Consider the following 18923-nt stretch of genomic DNA (forward strand, 5'->3'; position numbering starts at 1 on the left):
CATTGAGACTCTTCTTGAATTAACAAAAGCATTTGAAACAGCAGTTCCCTGGTAAATCTTTAAAGGCAATGGTTCAACCATTCAGAGTTGTATTGCCAACCACTGAGCACACATTTCTCATGCAGTATTAATGGTGCTCCCTTTAAAAAAAACTTATGTTTGTCCCAATAATGCAAGATGTAAAGCTTTGACATCCTTGTCAGCTGACTATTTAGAATTTTAAAAAATAATTAAGCCTCAAAATCATACTTTATTGTACTTGCACTTGGAACGTCAGTCATACAATTGTACAGAGCTTTTAGAACAATGTTAAATATTCTCGAATGATTATGGTTGATCAATGATTATGCTAAAACAGCCAACACTCCATTATGTTTTATAACAGAAATAGCACTACACCAAATATAACCACTGTGTTAAAAACCCAAGTAGACGCTACACATAGAGATTTTAAAAAGTGCTGCCAATTTAGCAGCTAGTAAAGAATATTAAAGGTAATGAACCATGTTATTTTTCCATCAATTTGTCAATTATTAACTCAATTATTCAGTCAGTACTGAGAAGTAATCTAATGGATGGTTTGGCCAAAGGAAACAGTGACAGAGGTCTCCACTTGATGAACATGCTGTTCATTTACTTTATTTTCTGTGTGCATTGAGGACCAGTGTAGGATCCACGACACTGACACAAATTAGGCGCAATGCATTTCCCTCCATGTACGCAAGGGTTGTCACAAACCGCTGCAAACAAATAGAAGATCAGTGTTTTTAATCCAAAATCATGTTTTGTATTTATACATGTCCAGCATTGGAACAGAGAAAATCACACATTGCGCTTATTTCTGGGTTCTCCATGTCCTGCCAAATCCCATACATAAAGAAGTTAGCTTTTCCCAAAAGCTTCCACATAATTATGACCATTTAGGCTGAGATAGGAGAAATTTCTTGTGTGTTTTTGGAATTCTCTAAATCAGAGAGCTGTGGATGCTCACTCATTGAGTACGTTCAAGACCAAGAACAAAGTATTTTTTGGGTATAGAACAAATGCAAGGGCATTTGGATACGGTGTGAAACCAGAGTTGATAACAATGTTCAACCGTGATCTTACTAGATCTCTCAGCGCCAGCGACCCAGATTCAATTCCCGCCTCAGGCGACTGTCTTTGTGGAGTTTGCACATTCTCCCCGTGTCTGCGTGGGTTTCCTCCGGGTGCTCCGGTTTCCTCCCACAGTCCAAAAATATGCAGGTAAGGTGAATTGGCCATGCTAAACTGCCAATTGTGTTAGGTAAGGGGTAAATGTAGGGGTATGGGTGGGTTGCGCTTCGGCGGGTCGGTGTGGACTTGTTGGGCCGAAGGGCCTGTTTCCATACTGTAAGTAATCTAATCTAGATGATGAAACCATGCTACTGTTTCTTTAGAAGTTATGGTCTTCAACGTATCTGTTTATTTACTAGAACATACTGTGCGTTGATTGTGTTGCAATATAGTTTTTAAGTGAAACAAGCAAAGGTGACTCTTCACATTTGACAGTTAGTTATGAAAAAATATTCTGAGTTGAAGGTGTTATCACAGCATTGCCTGCAATGGTGTGAAGGAGTCTCTAACCTATTTCCAGGATTTTGTGTTTTCACAAGCACTGCTTAAAGGTGCAGGCTGGATAGGGTCAGGAGCCCACACCATGCACTTCCATCTTCCTTGGTTCCATTGTGGGGATAGACATGTCATAGTTCTCTGCAATTTTGATGGAAGCAGCCCAACATTTAAAGGACCACTCATTCATGCCACCTCAGAGGTACTATGATGAAAGTCTGGATGAGGTACAACTTGAAGGATAAGTTTGAAAAGTCTTACCCAATCCCCTAAACCAAGTGATATTGCCCACTATGGGTCCTTGTACCCTCATATACAATTCTGACCAACCCTCCATGTCCCTTTGTATCCTCTATGCCACGCTATGTTGTCCATCCACCCCAATGACCCTTCACAACCTCTATAGCAAGCTATGCTAACCCAATGCCTTTTCATTTGCTGAACACTCTGTCATGTCCATCTGTTCAATACAATGTGTTGAAACAGCCTACACATTGATTTTACTTCAGATTAATGGAGATTAAACCAAAAGACAATATAGAGCTGCAGGCACTTGAAAGCTCTTTAACTTCTGAGCAAAATTGTCCAATAAATCAATGCTCCTGCTGAGGCACAGCTGCTTTTGTACTCAAATTGATATCTCATTTCTTGTCCAAGAATACGCAATAAGGCTCAGGTGGAGATGCACGGCCTCACATGGAAGGCGTGAAGGGTCATGTTGGTGGACATAAGGCAATGTGAATAGAGCAAGGGAAGTGTATGGGAAAATGAAAGACGAGGACTTGATTATAGTATAATTTGGATGAAGTCCCACAATACCAATGCAAGCACTTTAAACAATCAACCTCTGCATTCAGCATATCCAGGGACTACCTCTGGAACTCCTTCTGGAGCAGTGGGTTCCACTCCAGATCGCAGTCATCCTCGGACAAAAATCCGACTCTGGGTGCTTTTTCTCCTCAGGCAGATGGATGTACCATGCTAAACGATTTCCCAACTTGAGTTGTACGCCTCAAAGATGGAAATTCTTATTTTTTTGGACAGTTTTTTTTTTGTTTGAGGCAATAAGATCCAGACACAATATATTATGAAATATAACTGATAAACAAAAATCAAAATAACTCAAAATGATTTAAAAAAACATGCTTAAACACTTAACCATTAAGAAAAAGAAAAACTGACTGATTCAACAAGAACAGATTCACTTGGTTTCATAATTTATTGAAGAGTAATGTAACACCCATCTGCACACGTTGCAATACAAATTAAAATAAGCTCATTGTAAAAAAGAACTTTTCACCAAACTGTCCAGTGTAATACATTTAACCTGATATTAAAATAACCAAAACTAGTTTTAAAAATCTGTGTAGAAATATTTACTAGTTAAATAGGCATATTCAATTTTTAAGGAAATTCATTGTCTAATATTTAAAGGTTTCTACAAGCTGACTCATTGTGTTATACCACTAAAAGAGAGGGTTATTTTTAGTGAGCCCTTTCAAAGGCCAGAAAATGGATGCAAGTAGTCGGAACTCACTATGCGATCAATGCATAGTAAGACTATAAAATGTAGGAGCAGAAGCCATTTAGCCCATTGAGTCTGCTCCACCATTCAATGAAATTGTGGCTCATCTGATCATTCTCAACTGTACTATTCTGCCTTTTCCTGATGACCCTTGAATCCCTTACTGACTTAAAGTCTATTGCAGCCTTGGGACCTACTTCATAATTCAGCCTTGACAGCCACCTGCAGTAAAGTATTCCATAGATTCACTACCCTCGAAGAGAAGAAATTCCTCCTCATCTCTGTCATAAGTATGTATCCCCTTATTGTGTGGTTATGCCCTTTGGTCTTCCAATCTCTTAGAAAGAGAAACAACTTATTTTTGTATCTACCCTGTCAAATCCTCTAAAAATCTTGTTCGTTTAAATAAGATCACTCATTCTTCGCCTTTGAAATAAAAGCCAATATTCCATATGCCTCCCCTATTCCCCACTGAATTTCAATGCTAGATTTTGTGATTCATGACAAGGACTCCCAATTTTCCCTGCTCCATAGCTTTCTACAGTCTTTCACCATTTAAAGAATATTTAGCTCCTCTATTTTTCCTGCCAAAGCGTATAACCTCACATTTCCCAACATGATATTGCGTGCAAAATTCTGGTTTCCTTCCTATTGGAAAGATGTTGTGAAACTTGAAAGGGTTCAGAAAAGATCTACGAGGATGTTGCCAGGGTTGGAGGATTTGAGCTATTGTGAGATGCTGAACAGGCTGGGGCTGTTTTCCCTGGAGCGTCGGAGGCTGAGGGGTAGACCTTATAGAGGTTTACAAAATTATGAGGGGCATGGATAGGGTAAATAGGCAAAGTCTTTTCCCTGGGATCAGGGAGTCCAGAACTAGAGGGCACAGGTTTAGGGTGAGAGGAGAGAGATATAAAAGAGACCTAAGGGGCAACTTTTTCATGCAGAGGGTGGTACGTGCATGGAATGAGCTGCCAGAGGAAGTGGTGGAGGCTGGTACAATTGCAACATTTAAGAGGCACTTGGATGGGTATATGAATAGGAAGGGTTTGGAGGGATATGGGCCGGGTGCTGGCAGGTGGGAATAGGTTGGTTTGGGATATCTGGTCGGCGTGGACAGGTTGGACCGAAGGGTCTGTTTCCATGCTGTACATCTCTGACTCTATGATATTCTACCTGACAAGTTTATGCCCATGTAATCAGTCTGTATCTCTCTGAAAACTCTTTGAATCATCCTTGCCACTTAGCTTGCCAAATATTTTTGTATCATCCTCAAACTTCAATCCAGGATAATGGCCAGTTTTGCAGTTGGGACTGACTTCTAATATGTCTCCTTTTAATCTACCACAAATAATTGCAATTTTCTTTTGAACTTGATTTGACCAATTTCAAGCGAGTTTCACAGAAAAACCAACACAACATAGTGGAAGTCCCTGCCCAAATGGTTGCCCTTCTTCAATCACACAAAATAGACACAAATATATCAACAACTACTTTACCCTTGTAAAATGGTTTTGACAAAAGAAAAATAAATCGGCATTCGAACAATTCTAGACAACTCATTATGCCTGGTTTTACACAGCAGTGTGTAAAACAATATATCATAGTATGCCTTAAATGTAGCTTTAGTCTTACCTAAATGGCAGGCTCCACCAACCCATCCATCTAAGCAATTACAGATACCTGGTGCCAAACAGCTTCCCCCATTCCGACATCCCTGGGGACAGATTGCTGTTGGGTGGGTAGGGAGGGGATAGCAGGAGAGACAACAGGTAAACATTGTCAGGATTCCAAGTTTCAGTAATGTGTGGCCATTGACATTTTTAGGGAAAACGTACCCATTCACCAGATGACCAATGCAAGAATTTTAATTTACCTTTTCATTTTTCCAAAACAAAACTACAAACGTAAGATTTCCTTTACCTTCCTGACATCTTGATCCCTTCCAGCCAGAGGAACATAGGCACTTCACAGCACTGTTAACAGAGATGCACTCTCCACCATTGAGACAACCACCTTCACAAGTAGCTAAATAGAGGTAACATTAATGTAAAATAAATGTTTACAAATTTGCTGATTTTAATTTAAAACTTTACATGAATGTTCATGTTTCTAACATAATCCCATCTACCCCTCCATTTCAATATTTATGTGTTCCCTCTTCTTTCCTGATACCTACCTATCTGTTATTATGGACCAGAATGTGCAAAAATGAATCTGAGCAACGCATACCATTATGAATGCACAAAACGGTTGTCAAACTTTCATGAGAAGAAGATATCCCATGAATTGAGTATCACCAAAATGTTTTTGTTGTTTTCCACCACTTCCCATTAACTTTGTTCCATTGTGCTTGCTGCACTGCAGTTTACATTTGCAGCAATTGGTGGGCAACTTCTTTTCAAATCTAAATGTGCAATTGTACTTCAAAATGATTTGGCTATACTATAAGATGCCCTCGAAGAAATGACCAGATACAGTTACACAGTTCAGTTTCAATGTTTTCTTATCCAGACAGCCAGCATTTAGATACTTAGAATGACAGAAAGGTGGGGCACTTACCCATTATATACCACAAAATGCAACAGAATTATTTGGGGCTTCTGCATTCAATTACATTCCGCAGCCTTACAGACTTCTTTACCAGTGCTTCCTGCTTTCTAACATAAACTTCATCTTTAATTTTATTTCAATATTCTTCATTATAGAATCATAAAACACTGGACATTATTTATTTCCACTTATCTAATATATCAAATAGATGTAATATTCAAGTAAGTGTAGAACTGCACATTTAATCTTCTGTTCTGCTCTTCTGCATTTCTCAAATATTTAAATTTGGTCCCATATTATTTGATGTAATGTCTATAATGTTGATGCTACAGAGCATAATTATCCTTTAGATTATTTCAGAAATAATTTCTCTAAACCAGTAATTAGCAAATTATCAGTGAGAGTCTCCGGTGAAGCACTGGTGATAGGTCCCACCTCTCTATTTATAGGTCTTGGTTTCTTAAGGTGGGTGATGTCATTTCCGGTTCTTTTTTCAAGGGGATGTAGATAAGATCTAAATCAATGTGTTTATTAATGGAATTCTGGTTAGAATGCCATGCCTCTAAGAATTCTCGTGCGTGTCTTTGTTTCACCTGTCCTGGGATGTGTGTGTTGTCCCAGTCAGAGCGGTGTCCTCCTTTGTCTGTATGTATAGAAACTAGCGATAGTGGGTCATGTATTTTGGTGGCCAGTTCATGTTCATGTATCCTGGTGGCAAGTTTCCTGCTGGTTTGTCCGATGTAGTATTTTTTACAGTTCTTGCATGGTATCTTGTAAATGACGTTAATCATCCCAACACCCATAAACGGAGCTGCATAAAGTCATTATTTCAATGAGCTACATCACACTGCAGCACCCAAGAACTACAAAAAGCAGAAGAAAAATATCTATAGAATGTTTTCAATAAAAACGGGTACCCAATAAACACAATCCACCAATTCCTCAGAAATAAACCCAAAGAACCAGACACAACAAAACCAAAACCTGTAGCCACATTACCTTACATCAAAGACATCTCAGAAATGACTGTTAGACTACTCACACCCCTTGGCATCATGGTAGCCCACAAACCTACCAAGACACTTAAACAGCAACTATTTTAGATTAGATTACATTACAGTGTGGAAACAGGCCCTTCGGCCCAACAAGTCCTCACCGACCCGCCGAAGCGCAACCCACCCATACCCCTACATTGACCCCTTTAAACTAACACTACGGGCAATTTAGCATTGCCAATTCACCTGACCCGCACATCTTTGTGACTGTGGGAGGAAACCGGAGCACCCGGAGGAAACCCACGCAGACACGGGGAGAATGTGCAAACTCCACACAGTCAGTCGCCTGAGTCGGGAATTGAACCCGGGTCTCTGGCGGTGTGAGGCAGCAGTGCTAACCACTGTGCCACCGTGCCGCCCAACCTAAACGAACCTAAAGGATCCATTGGATACTACCAGCAAAACTAATGTCATTTACAAAATACCATGCAAGAATTGTAAAAAATACACTACATTGAACAAACTAGCAGGAAACTTACTACCAGGATACCTGAACACCAACTGGCCACCAAAATATATGACCCACCATCACTAGTTTCTATACATACAGACAAAGAAGGACACCACTTTGACTGGGACAGCATACACATCCTCGGACAGGCGAAACAAAGGCACGCATGAGAATTCTTAGAGGCACGGTATTCTAATCAATAAACACATTGTTTTAGATCCTATCTACCCGCGCCCCCTTGAAAAAAAGAACCAAAAATGACATCTGGATTAGTGGTGCTGGAAGAGCACAGCAGTTCAGGCAGCATCCAAGGAGCTTCGAAATTGACGTTTCGGGCAAACGCCCTTCATCAGGAAATGACATCACCCACCTTAAAAAACCAAGATCTATAAATAGAGAGGCGGGACAAACCACCAGCGCTTCACTGGCGACTCTGATGATGATGTTACCTAGTATTGTGATGAAAGTCAGCTTTATCATTGAGAAGTGTAAAGCTTACTGTCGGTAATAAAACACCTTCAAGCTTATAGATCATTGCAGCATCACACACTTCCCTCACAATCTATCTGCAGTTTACCACATTCTTTACAAGCATCATCAGTATTTCACCCAAAGTGGGTTCTATTTTGCTGATAGTACAGCTTCTACAGTGTTAGCCTACTTTCATATATCTGCAGTTCTCTATTGTTTTGTTAGCTTTTCTTATTATTGACAGTATGATTGAAGCTCAATCCATTAACTAACTTAATTCCTTCATTAGAAAGTAATTAGTAAAACAAAAACAAATACATTTCTAATGTGAAGAAGCATATTTTCATTTATTTATATTATGATTGTATTATATTTATATATTGTATTATGTTAAACTGAATAAGTACACCAGAGGTATATGCAAACAAAAGTTAGTGATGTATCTCTCTACTATCACACACATTTAAATGCATTTTGAATGCCTTTATTTTGTTTTGTTTAATCTTACAGAATTAAGTCAGCTTTGTTGTATATCAAGCACAAAAATCCAAAGATTAATTGCAAAAATAATTTGATAAATATGCTGTGGTACTGATAAAATATTTAAGAACTACAGTTAAAATATTCAGACATTAGAAAATCATTCAGAATGGAGCAATTCACTTACTTGACCATTCTGAGCTCAATATCTACCTGTTCCGTTATCTGTATAAACAGCTGCTGTAAGTGCTGTCTACTGGATACAGGAATCTTATTCAAACAGCACTTCATAACCCAGAAACCACTTGCACAGACAAAGACAAGAGCAGCAACATCATGGGAACTCCTGTGATAAATCTCCTTTCACTGGCTAAAGAAGCCCATTAACAGTCACAGTGGACATGGTCTTTACAGCAAAACACGTCCAAGAAAAGTTCAGAGAGTAGCAGCAACATCTTTATATAGACTTCTTTGATTGCACAAAGGCCTTCAACTCTGAAAACCAGCAGGGATTATGAAGGATTCTCCTCAAATTTAGCTACCTACAGAAATTCATCAGAGTCCTCTCTGCTTTCTGATGACACACAAGAAGTGGTCTCCATTAACAGAATTACCACTGACTCAATAAAAGTACAAACTGGGGTCAAGAGAGACTGTGTCATTACACCAATATTCCTCTCCGTTCTCTTTGCCACAACACTCCACCCCCATAAGCATAAAACTTCCTAATGGTTTGAAGCTAATCAACTGGATGAGCAGGAAACCAACTTGCATCACTTCCAATCTAGATCCAAAATATCGCCAAGTTCTGTTGTCAATCTGTGGAATGCTGACTACACTTGTTAGTATACAGACTCTGGGAATGAGCTCCAAATCATCACTAATGCACTCAGAGAACAGTATATGAGAGAATGTGTCTTAGACCAAATTTGTGGAAGACAAAGGTCCTCTGCCAGCTTGCTCCTGTTGAGTAACACTACCTTTTAACTGCTTAAGATCCACATTGAGCCAATGGATAATATGGAATAATTCTCATGCCTTGGGAGCCTCTTCACAATGAGGTCAGACATCGATTATGAAACTCAACATTGCCTCCAAACTATCAGAACATCTTTTGGTCATCTGAAGAAAACAGCATTTGATGACAAAGACGTCAAACCCATAGGCGACAGGGCCACAGCGGTGTTCTCTTGTGTGCATTGGAAATACCTCAAATACTGCAAGCAGTATCACCACCAACATCCTTGCAAAATCCTGCTAACTAATTGAAAGCATAGGTACTCCAAAACTAGTGTTCTCTCTTAGACCAACATGCCTAGCATCATGGTACTGGTTACAGCCAATCAACTAAATTGGGTGGATCACATTATCCACATGGAGATGACCTGGGGGTTGCAGTGAGAGAGACTCACTGAGATCTTTGTAGAGAGAAGAGGAGAACTTCTTCAAGGTAGGCATCCTTGCAAGAGGATTTGCAGTAAGGTTAAAATCAACTAGGCGAAAGTGAGGGCTGCAGATGCTAGAGATCAGAGTCAAGATTAGTGTAGTTTGGAAAAGCACTATGAAGGGCTGATGAAGGGCTTTTGCCTGATGAAGGGCTTTTGCCTGATGAAGGGCTTTTGCCTGAAACATCAATTTTCCTGCTCCTCGGATGCTGCCTGACCTGCTGTGCTTTTCCAACACTACACTAATCTTGACTCTGATCTCCAGGATCTGCAGCCCTCACTTTCGCCACATTATCCATATGCCCAACTCAAGATTCCTAAAACAAGCTCTGCACTCTATGCTTTAACACAGCCCATTAACAATACCGTATACAATTGGAAAATTAATAAGTTGTATATTTTCAGCAGTACAGTACTCTTCTCATTTTGAAAATATTTAATGAGGATGCCTGTGTCTTAGGCAATTATTTACCTGATAAAATGGATTAATGTTGGTATTTTAATAAGAACATTAATCTGACTTTTTACGTATTTAACAAGATTTTTCAGATGTTTTCACTGATTCAATGTGACATAATTGTTTAACTCTATTTCTTCGTGAACATTACATTCTGACTACATTCTGAGATTACCCTTGTCTGTTTGCAAACTTGGTATCACATTCCATAAGATTTTGACCTTATGTTCCCTTATTTCTAGTTTTCAACCTTTTTCCAATTTGACCCCTGTCTTGGCTTATCTGCTGCTGAAGCTCTCAGTAATTCCTTTGTTACTTCTAGACTCATAATGCCCTCACAGTGCTCAGGAAGGAGATGCTTTGATGGTTGTTGCAATCGCTGTTCTTGTATGGGATCACAATCTTTTCATCCTGAATATCCAAGAGTTCTGCTGGCTCCTTCCAGCTGAAACAAAGAAGCTTGTGTATATGTTGCAGAGGGCTAGTTTCCTATGTTTGGTGGATGCAGGTGATATAACGTCAACACTTGGAGCTTTGTCCATGGAAGCTGCAAGAGAATATTATGAACAAAACAGAACGCTATATATTGCCTTCATGAATTCAAGCCTTCAAGACTGTGAACAAAGGTGGTCTATTTAAGCCTCTGAAGAAACTCACTGTCTGATGAAGTTGCTCTATCTCTACTTTCTCTGACCCTGACTTTCCCTGACTTCTACCTTCCATAAACATGAAGTCACCTATAGTTCTGCTGCCCATGTTTTAAATCACAGGTAATCCTGTCTGCCTGTGTTCACTGACCTACAATGGTTCCCAGTCAAGCAAATTCCTGATTTTAAAATTCTCATCCTTGTTTTCAAATCCTTCCATGGTCCTGGCCTCCACTATCTCTATATCCTCTTTCAGTCCAACAACCCTCTGAAATATATGCAAACCTCCAATTCTGCCCTGATAAGCCTGCCCAATTTTAAAAGCTCCATCATTGATGATCAGACTTTCAGTTACATAGATTAGATTACTTTACATAGATTACTTTACATAGATTACATTACAGTGTGGAAACAGGCCCCTCGGCCCAACAAGTCCACACCGACCCGCCGAAGCGCAACCCACCCCTACCCCTACATTTACCCCTTACCTAACACTACGGACAATTTAGCATAGCCAATTCACCTGACCTGCACATCTTTGGACTGTGGGAGGAAACCGGAGCACCCGGAGGAAACCCACGCAGACACGGGGAGAACGTGCAAACTCCACACAGTCAGTCGCCTAAGGCGGGAATTGAACCCGGGTCTCTGGCGCTGCGAGGCAGCAGTGCTAACCACTGTGCCACCGTGCCGCCCACTAGACTCTAACTTCTGGAAGATCATTGTCTACAGTTCACCACCTTTCTTACACACCTTAAAACATATCTCTTCAAATAGACTTTTGGTCTTCTGTCCTAATATCTCTTTATGTGACTCAGTTTCATACTTTCTTTTGTGGATGTTACTGCAAACCAATTAGGGCTATCAAAGATGCTTTATAGTAATAAATTGTTATCAGGCATTCATTGATTTAATGTAAATTTACATAAATAACATATTTTGAAATGTTTATAAGTCTGTTTCTGATGTTCAAACCAAACTCATCACAAGTGTAAGAGGGTCTGTTTATTTCACACTGCAGGTCTTCCTCAATACTGACTTATTGCAACATTATTGGCATGAAATAATTTTTCATGAAGATTTGGTATACTTTTGCCTTGGATCTCAGACAAGTAAGGCTAAGCAGATTTGCATTTTCTTGAATGGAAAAAGACAACCTCTCAGCTGTCAGGTCACATACAAAGAGAAGAATATGCCAAAGAATATCATTGCCAGAGCATAGTTTTATTTGACCCCACTATGGATCTCAAATAATTTTCAGCCATTGTGTTCTCATAGCTGACCTTACCCATCATGAGGTCAGGGACAGTGGAGATCACATTAAGCAGCTTGAATAGGCATTTTTTTCCCAGAAGCTTAAACAGAGGAACTCTGCTCACAGCCTTGGTGAGATTCATGAGGGCAATGCATAACGATCTGTCTTTTTTTCATCATATTCTCTTGCAGCTTCAATGGACAAAGCTTCAAGTGCCGACGCTATATCATCTGCATCCATCAAACACAGGAAACCAGCCCTCCTGCAACACGTGCACAAGTTTCTCTGTTTCTGCTCGAGGGAGCTGGCAGTATCCCTGCTCCTTGAGGTTGCAAAAATTCCAGGTTCCAAACCTGGAAGATTTACAATTGACATGATTTCCTCAGTCCAGCAGTAGCAATTTACGTAACTTGTTCAAAATTCATTAAAAAAAGGATTCTGATCAAAACCATCATGTTTTAAAATGTTTACTTTTTAGTTATATAAAATGGTTTATATCAAAGAAATCTGACTTGGCAAGACAAAGACAGTTGTTTTAATGCTGTGTTATTGAGCAGGAAGTCATACACTCAACTGCCTGTGATTTTCACTCACACTGCAACATAACTGGACCTCAGTGACAAATGTCCCTCTCCAACTCTCAGGTTTCAGTACAGGCAGGTTTGTACTTTGGCTCAAGATCCACAATGAGCATCCTTGCTGCAGAGAACAAAATCCAGACCACAGTTTCAGTTCTCTCACCAGAACTGGCAATAGTTAAAAGATGTCAGCGAAGAAGGTTACCTCAGATTACAACAGGATCTTGATCAGATGGGCCAACGGGCTGAGAAATGGCAGATGGAGTTTAATTCAGATAAATACGAGGTGCTGCATTTTGGGAAAGCAAATCTTAGCAGGACTTATACACTTAATGGTAAGGTCCCAGGGAGTGTTGCTGAACAGAGAGATCTTGGAGTGCAGGTTCCTAGCTCCTTGAAAGTGGAGTCGCAGGTAGATAGGATAGTGAAGAAGGCGTTTGGTATGCTTTCCTTTATTGGTCAGACTATTGAGTACAGGAATTGGGAGGTCATGTTGCGGCTGTACGGGACATTGGTTAGGCCACGGTTGGAGTATTGCGTGCAATTCTGGTCTCCTCCTATCGGAAAGATGTTGTGAAACTTGAAAGGGTTCAGAAAAGGTTTACAGGGATGTTGCCAGGGTTTGAGGATCTGAGCTACAGAGAGAGGCTGAACAAGCTGGGGCTGTTTTCCCTGGAGCATCGGAGGCTGAGGGGTGATCTTATAGAGGTTTACAAAATTATGAGGGGCATGGATAGGATAAATAGGCAAGGTCTTTTCCCTGGCGTTGGGAAGTCCAGTACTAGAGGGCATAGGTTTAGGGTGAGAGGGGAAAGATATAAAAGAGACCTAACGGGCAACTTTTTCATGCAGAGGGTGCTACGTGTATGGAATGAGCTGCCAGAGGATGTGGTGGAGGCTGGTACAATTGCAACATTTAAGAGGCATTTGGATGGGTATATGAATAGGAAGGGTTTGGAGGGATATGAGCCGGGTGCTGGCAGGTGGGACTAGATTGGGTTGGGATATCTGGTTGGCATGGACGGGTTGGACTGAAGGGTCTGTTTCCATGCTGTACATTTCTATGACTCTATGTAACAGGTTCTATGCAAATATGGGGGAGGAGGAAAATCACAAGGGAAGATCAATGATGCAGTGGAAGGCAGTTTAATTAAAAACAAAGGGGATCGTGATGGAAATCCATGGGACAAGTAAAGAAACAAGAAATCACTCAAGGGAAGGTGTAAATAAGAATAACAAAATCAACATTAACAGATACAATCCAATGAAACGGGTGTTGGTTTGACATCAATGTTGAGTCCAGGTGACTGTTAAGTAACCTTAGAAAGATGAGGAACAGATCATTTAGATTCTGATGAACATCATTGCAACAGTGTAAGAGGCAGAACACAGCTGAGGCCCGAGTGAGGGAAGAGGAATTTAAAGAGGAGAAAGTGAGGTCTGCAGATGCTGGAGATCAAAGTTGAAACTTTATTGCTGGAACAGCACAGCAGGTCAGGCAGCATCCAGGGAACAGGAGATTCGACGTTTCGGGCACAGGCCCTTCTTCAGGATTCCTGAAGAAGGGCCTGTGCCCGAAACGTCGAATCTCCTGTTCCCTGGATGCTGCCTGACCTGCTGTGCTGTTCCAGCAATAAAGTTTCAACAAAGAGGAATTTAAATACTAGCCAACCAGACACTGCCTGACCTGCTGCGCTTTTCCAGCAACACATTTTCAGCTCTGATCTCCAGCATCTGCAGCCCTCACTTTCTCTCCATGGGAGACCAAACGCACATTGGGTGACATTTCCTTTCAGTCTGCATCCCTGAGCTATTGGTCGCTTGTCACTTTAATGCTCTGCCCCATTTACATGCTGCTCCACTGGAACTCAATCTAACCTCAATGAACAGCATCTCATCTTCCAAACGCTACTTAATATTCAACAACTTCAAATTCTCTGGTTCCATTTTTCAGATTTTTTCATGTGGCAACACAGCATAGTTCTGTTTTTCCCAGTAATGCCTTGTCTAGGTCGTTTTTTTCCCCCTTGTCCATTACCGTCTCTTTTGCTTTGTATTATCATGGCTATTGTCATTTAATCAAGCCTGCTTTCCAATTCTTTCCTTTTGTTTCCTCCCAGCTCCTCCTTCCCCCATCTATTTGTTTAAAATCAGTTTCATCTCCATTTGTGATGAAAGGGTACGGATCTGAAATGTTAACTCGGTTCCTCCGGATAAAAATCCGTTGGATAATCCTGGCGCCTGCTGTTTTTTTACTTGGAATTTCACAGCCGGGAGGTCCTGGGCAGATAAAACAGCAGCAAACACATTCCTAAGAGACGTCCTGATTTACAAAAAAGTGCTCCCCACGAATAATCTTTGCAAACAACCAAGGTTATTTATAAAGCGGACAGAGAGGTGTCTCCTGCAAACAAATTAAGAATTGGAATACAAAAGTAATCGGTTTGCAGTTTCACGTTGTGACAATGAGTTGATTTACTTTCCAGGTTTGCATGTACCTTTGTGACAGTATCGCCCTCCAACTCCAGGGGGACAGCGGCATTTCCCAGGACGGAGACACTCTCCGCCGTTCTTACACTTCGGATAACAAGTCACTGGAATCACAATGAATGAGGTGGACAGTAAATGATTCGCTCAAAGTACAAGTGATCACAATGTGACACTTAAAACAAAATCACGAGCCGGTATAAATGTTGTGCTTTAGATACACGAAACATTACGTTTAATATATAATACCAAACAATGAAGAACTTCTCGGTCATGGGAAAGGTGTCTGAGCAATTTCCTCCGACTCACTTTGTTTATTATCGACTCTTTGCGTCCCTTCGTTCGCTTTCACTCAAAATCAAATTGCCTGGCCCAACACAGCAAACTGTACCAGATAAACAGGGAAATCGGTCGTGCCAATCATACCAATGTATTTTTAACTTAAATTTTAATTTTGAATCACATTAATACTGAATCGAAACGTTTTGTTTGGCAGAGTATTACTTGATCTAATTTAACTTTCAAGTATAATATGATCTCAAGTATTAAAGCGAAAAGTAAGACAAACATTTTGTTACAGTATCTTCCTATATTGACGATTCTACGTTCAAAAAGGAATACCTGAGGTAAGTTTTTGAACCACATTGAAACGGATGGGAATTTGACCGGTGTAATTCTCAAGCAGAACACTGTGTAAATGTACTTACCGTACTGACACAGGTCACCCTCGTATCCTTTGGAACAGAAGCAAGTGTTATTCCTGATACATAGCCCCCCATGTTGACACGGAGGATCGCACTTCGCTTTGGGATCGAAAACAAAAGGAACCACCACTCCACGTGATGCCTTCGACCGAGCTTCGCAGGCGCCCGGCAGCAGAAAGACCAAACACTGCAAAACGCACAGAGTCACGGCGAAGCCTGTTGGCTGGACTTTCATGCTGCTTGTGGCCTCCGGGCGCCTCAAACTGAACTGAAAGTGCACCGAGTGCCTGTGACCTCTCCCGTGAAGTTTCAAGCGAACTTCTGGCAAACCTCCCCGGGGGGTCTCCAGCACACTCCAATTGGTGGTTTGCAGTTGGTTTAGGAGAACTGACGGGGAAGGGGAGCTCGATGAATAATGCAAAAAGCAGGTGCCAAAGGCTGTTCGATTCTAGAGCTTTGTGAGACTTCATAGGGCTGGGCCCAGAACGTTTAATGTAGGCTTAACCATTCAAACTTTCGAACGAACTCCCTCATTACAAAGCCAATGGTAATTTGTAGAAGCTGAAAGAAAATCTCTGAACGTTCAGCTTTGTTTGAGTTTCCACATTTATCTTGACAAAACAGCAAGGAATAAGTGGTGAATACTAAATGGCTAGATAAATGTAAAAATGAGGAAGTTAACAGAAAGCAAATGATATCATGTCTTGTCTGCTCAACATGATATTAATAATAGATCAATATGTAAAATATCGTATTAATGTAATTGGTCTAAGATCACAGGGGTTTGCGTTACCACATTGTGTTACCAGCTTTGACAAAAGGGTCAGTTAGACTGGAAACGTCAGCTCTTTTCTCTCCTTCCAGGTGCTGCCAGACCTGCTGAGATTTTCCAGCATTTTCTCTCTTGTGTTACCACATTTCCTTGAGTTAAATAACCTACACATTTTATCACAGCTTTAACACTGTAAGATGTGTTTTGTTATCGCTATTACTAATGTAGAAACCACATTTTTAAATTATTTGCTAATTGAGTTTTTTGTTTTTTTTTATTCTTTTCTCCATGTCGTGTGTGAGCAGGTGTAAGACACAGTGAAGAACAACAGGTGTACAAACCTTTATTTATATTACACCACCAGGAAGAAAGGAAACACCAGGTGCCCAGTGACAAGCAGTGCCCTTCTCATCAAAGGGCAATGCTGCGTCATCAAAAAGGTGAAGGGGAGGGCAGGGATTAAATCAAAATAGAGTTGAAGGGGAAAATAAAACACTCCACTCCCTGCGGTACCCACCTCTCCCTGAACAGTTCAAGGGTGTTGGTGAACACCGTGTGCTCCTTCTCCAGAGACACCTGGGCTCTAATGTAACCGCGGAAGAGGGGCAGACAATTGGCCCTAACGACCCCCTTCACGGCCCACTGCCTGGACCTGTTTATGGCCAGATTGGGCGGCCCCAGGGGCAGACCCATGAGGAGATCCTCTGGTCTTCCCTTCCCCCTCCACACCGGGTGCCCAGAGAATCAGGAGCGTGGGACTGAAGTGTAACCAAAAGCAGAAGAGAAGGTTCTCCAGAAAACTAAAAAGGGAGTGCAATGCCCACACCCCACATATACAATGTCCACGGACTCCACAGCACTGCAGAACAAGTAGTTTGGCTGAGAGTCCGTGAACCACCGCAATCTGCGGTTGCAGGGACTGCTGCGTGCAGCACCCTCCACCCCAGATCCCTAACAGAAAGGGGGAGGATTCCCGTGTAGAGAGCCAATAATTGAGTTTTATGGTGTTAATTAAGAGAGGGAGTGTACAGGAAGCTCATTATTCTGACTAATTGCTTAAAACTAGCATTACCTCATTCTGAGGCATTTCATATGGAGTTTAGAGAGAAAAACATTTACCTCTTTAAACTGCATATTTTTATCTGCAAAATATTAGAGAACTGTTAAAAATGGTAAATGCAGCAAGTCTTTCATTCTGCCAGCATGATTTGTTGTTCTTCCCATTGGTTGCAGAACAAATGCATGGCAATTACACATTGCTGTGAAACCAATAATATACAATTTAACTTTTTAATCATGTAAACCTACAGGGCTCTATGGGACGAAGAGTCATAATATTGCAGAAGAAAGTAATGATTTGATTGTTTCTGAGTCTCTGAAGAGTAGAGGTGCCTGAGATTCCTGACAAAAATCCCTGATTCCCACTGATACAAGTTTTGCTACGACACCTTGATGCCAAACTCAATTGAGTGTTGCCCTGGCATCAAAGGCAATCAGTCTCATCTCATCATGGAGTTTGTCCCTTTTGTTCAGGTGGATCTCCTCCTCCTGTTAGTTGTTTTGATTGTCCACCTCCATTCACAACTGGATGTGACAAAACTGCAATGCTTTGATCTGCTATGTTAGTTGTGGGATTTCTTCGTTCTGTCAAGTTAGAGACAAAAAAACCCTGCAGATGCTGGAATCCAAGGTAGACAAGCAGGAAGCTAGAAGAACCCAGCAAGTCAGAGAGCATCAGGAGCTACAGAAGCCAATTTCTCCACATCCTGATACCTGACTTGCTGTATTCTTCCAGCCTCCTGCTTGTCTACCATAGTTCTGTCAAGTGAAAACTCCTGCTACTATTTGGCATGCAAGTAGTCCTCTGTTGTAGCTTCCCTATATTGTCATTTAATGTTTAGGTATGCTTGGTAAAGTTCCAGTGAATGCCTTCAACATTTTTTTTTGAGCCATGGTTGATCCCCTGGCTGATGGTAAAGGTAGAGGGAGGTGTATGCTAAACTGTGGAGTTACAGTTATGATTGAATACAATTCTGCTACTGCTAGTCCACATTGCTGATCTGCTTTGATTCCATCCCATTTTCATGTGAATCAGTTTTTGAGGATTACTGTTGCATCTTAAGGAGGAGTTTGCCAAATAACTAAGTACATACATATTAAAATAAATGAATAATCATACTTGCTAATGTGTAACCACAATGGAAGTAAGCTGAAACTAACTTTCTTGAACAAGAAGGTTTGCACAACCCTTTGAGAACTGTAGCTATTATTTTAAGTGTGTAAAACCCTCACTGGATTCTGCACAGTACCATTGTGAGAGAAGTTTGTGTGAAATTTTCAACAAAACGTAAAAAGGAAAACTGCAGAAACTAATAATATACTTGCTGGTCTTTTAAGCTTTGAAAAACAGAACAGTAGGGAAGATTTATAAACATAGAAAATTGTGGTGTGGTTAC

General features: G+C 40.8%; 1 protein-coding gene across 2 annotated transcripts; it reads right to left on the reverse strand.

The window, feature by feature from the left end:
* Positions 1-236: 236 nt before the first annotated feature.
* On the reverse strand, positions 237-16059 carry seraf (Schwann cell-specific EGF-like repeat autocrine factor). Of its 2 annotated transcripts, XM_043691030.2 has the most exons (5): positions 15699-16055; positions 15003-15098; positions 5036-5140; positions 4748-4843; positions 237-740 (listed from the first exon to the last, which is right to left on the reverse strand). In XM_043691030.2, exons 1-5 carry the CDS (start codon positions 15928-15930, stop codon positions 634-636), a joined length of 636 nt encoding a protein of 211 aa, XP_043546965.1. In that variant the 5' UTR covers positions 15931-16055; the 3' UTR covers positions 237-633. The 2 variants fall into 2 exon arrangements, with proteins under 2 accessions (XP_043546965.1, XP_087842964.1); XM_087986838.1 differs by lacking the exon at positions 4748-4843 and having other exon boundaries at positions 15699-16059.
* Positions 16060-18923: the final 2864 nt, after the last annotated feature.

This window comes from Chiloscyllium plagiosum, unplaced genomic scaffold (assembly GCF_037043375.1).
Source record: "Chiloscyllium plagiosum isolate Xiang-an unplaced genomic scaffold, Cpla_swu_hap1 HiC_scaffold_5, whole genome shotgun sequence".
Taxonomy (NCBI): Eukaryota; Metazoa; Chordata; class Chondrichthyes; order Orectolobiformes; family Hemiscylliidae; genus Chiloscyllium; species Chiloscyllium plagiosum.

What these genes read in the sequence shown, in the direction of transcription:
- seraf (XM_043691030.2), bottom strand. Translation starts at nt 15,930, where the DNA reads ATGAAAGTCCAGCCAACAGGCTTCGCCGTGACTCTGTGCGTTTTGCAG. An exon ending in AGGGCGATACTGTCACAAAG is followed by an intron (nt 5,141 to 15,002) that starts GTACATGCAAAC and finishes ACCTCTATTTAG; the next exon opens with CTACTTGTGAAGGTGGTTGT. An exon ending in TGGTGGAGCCTGCCATTTAG is followed by an intron (nt 741 to 4,747) that starts GTAAGACTAAAG and finishes ATTTGTTTGCAG; the next exon opens with CGGTTTGTGACAACCCTTGC.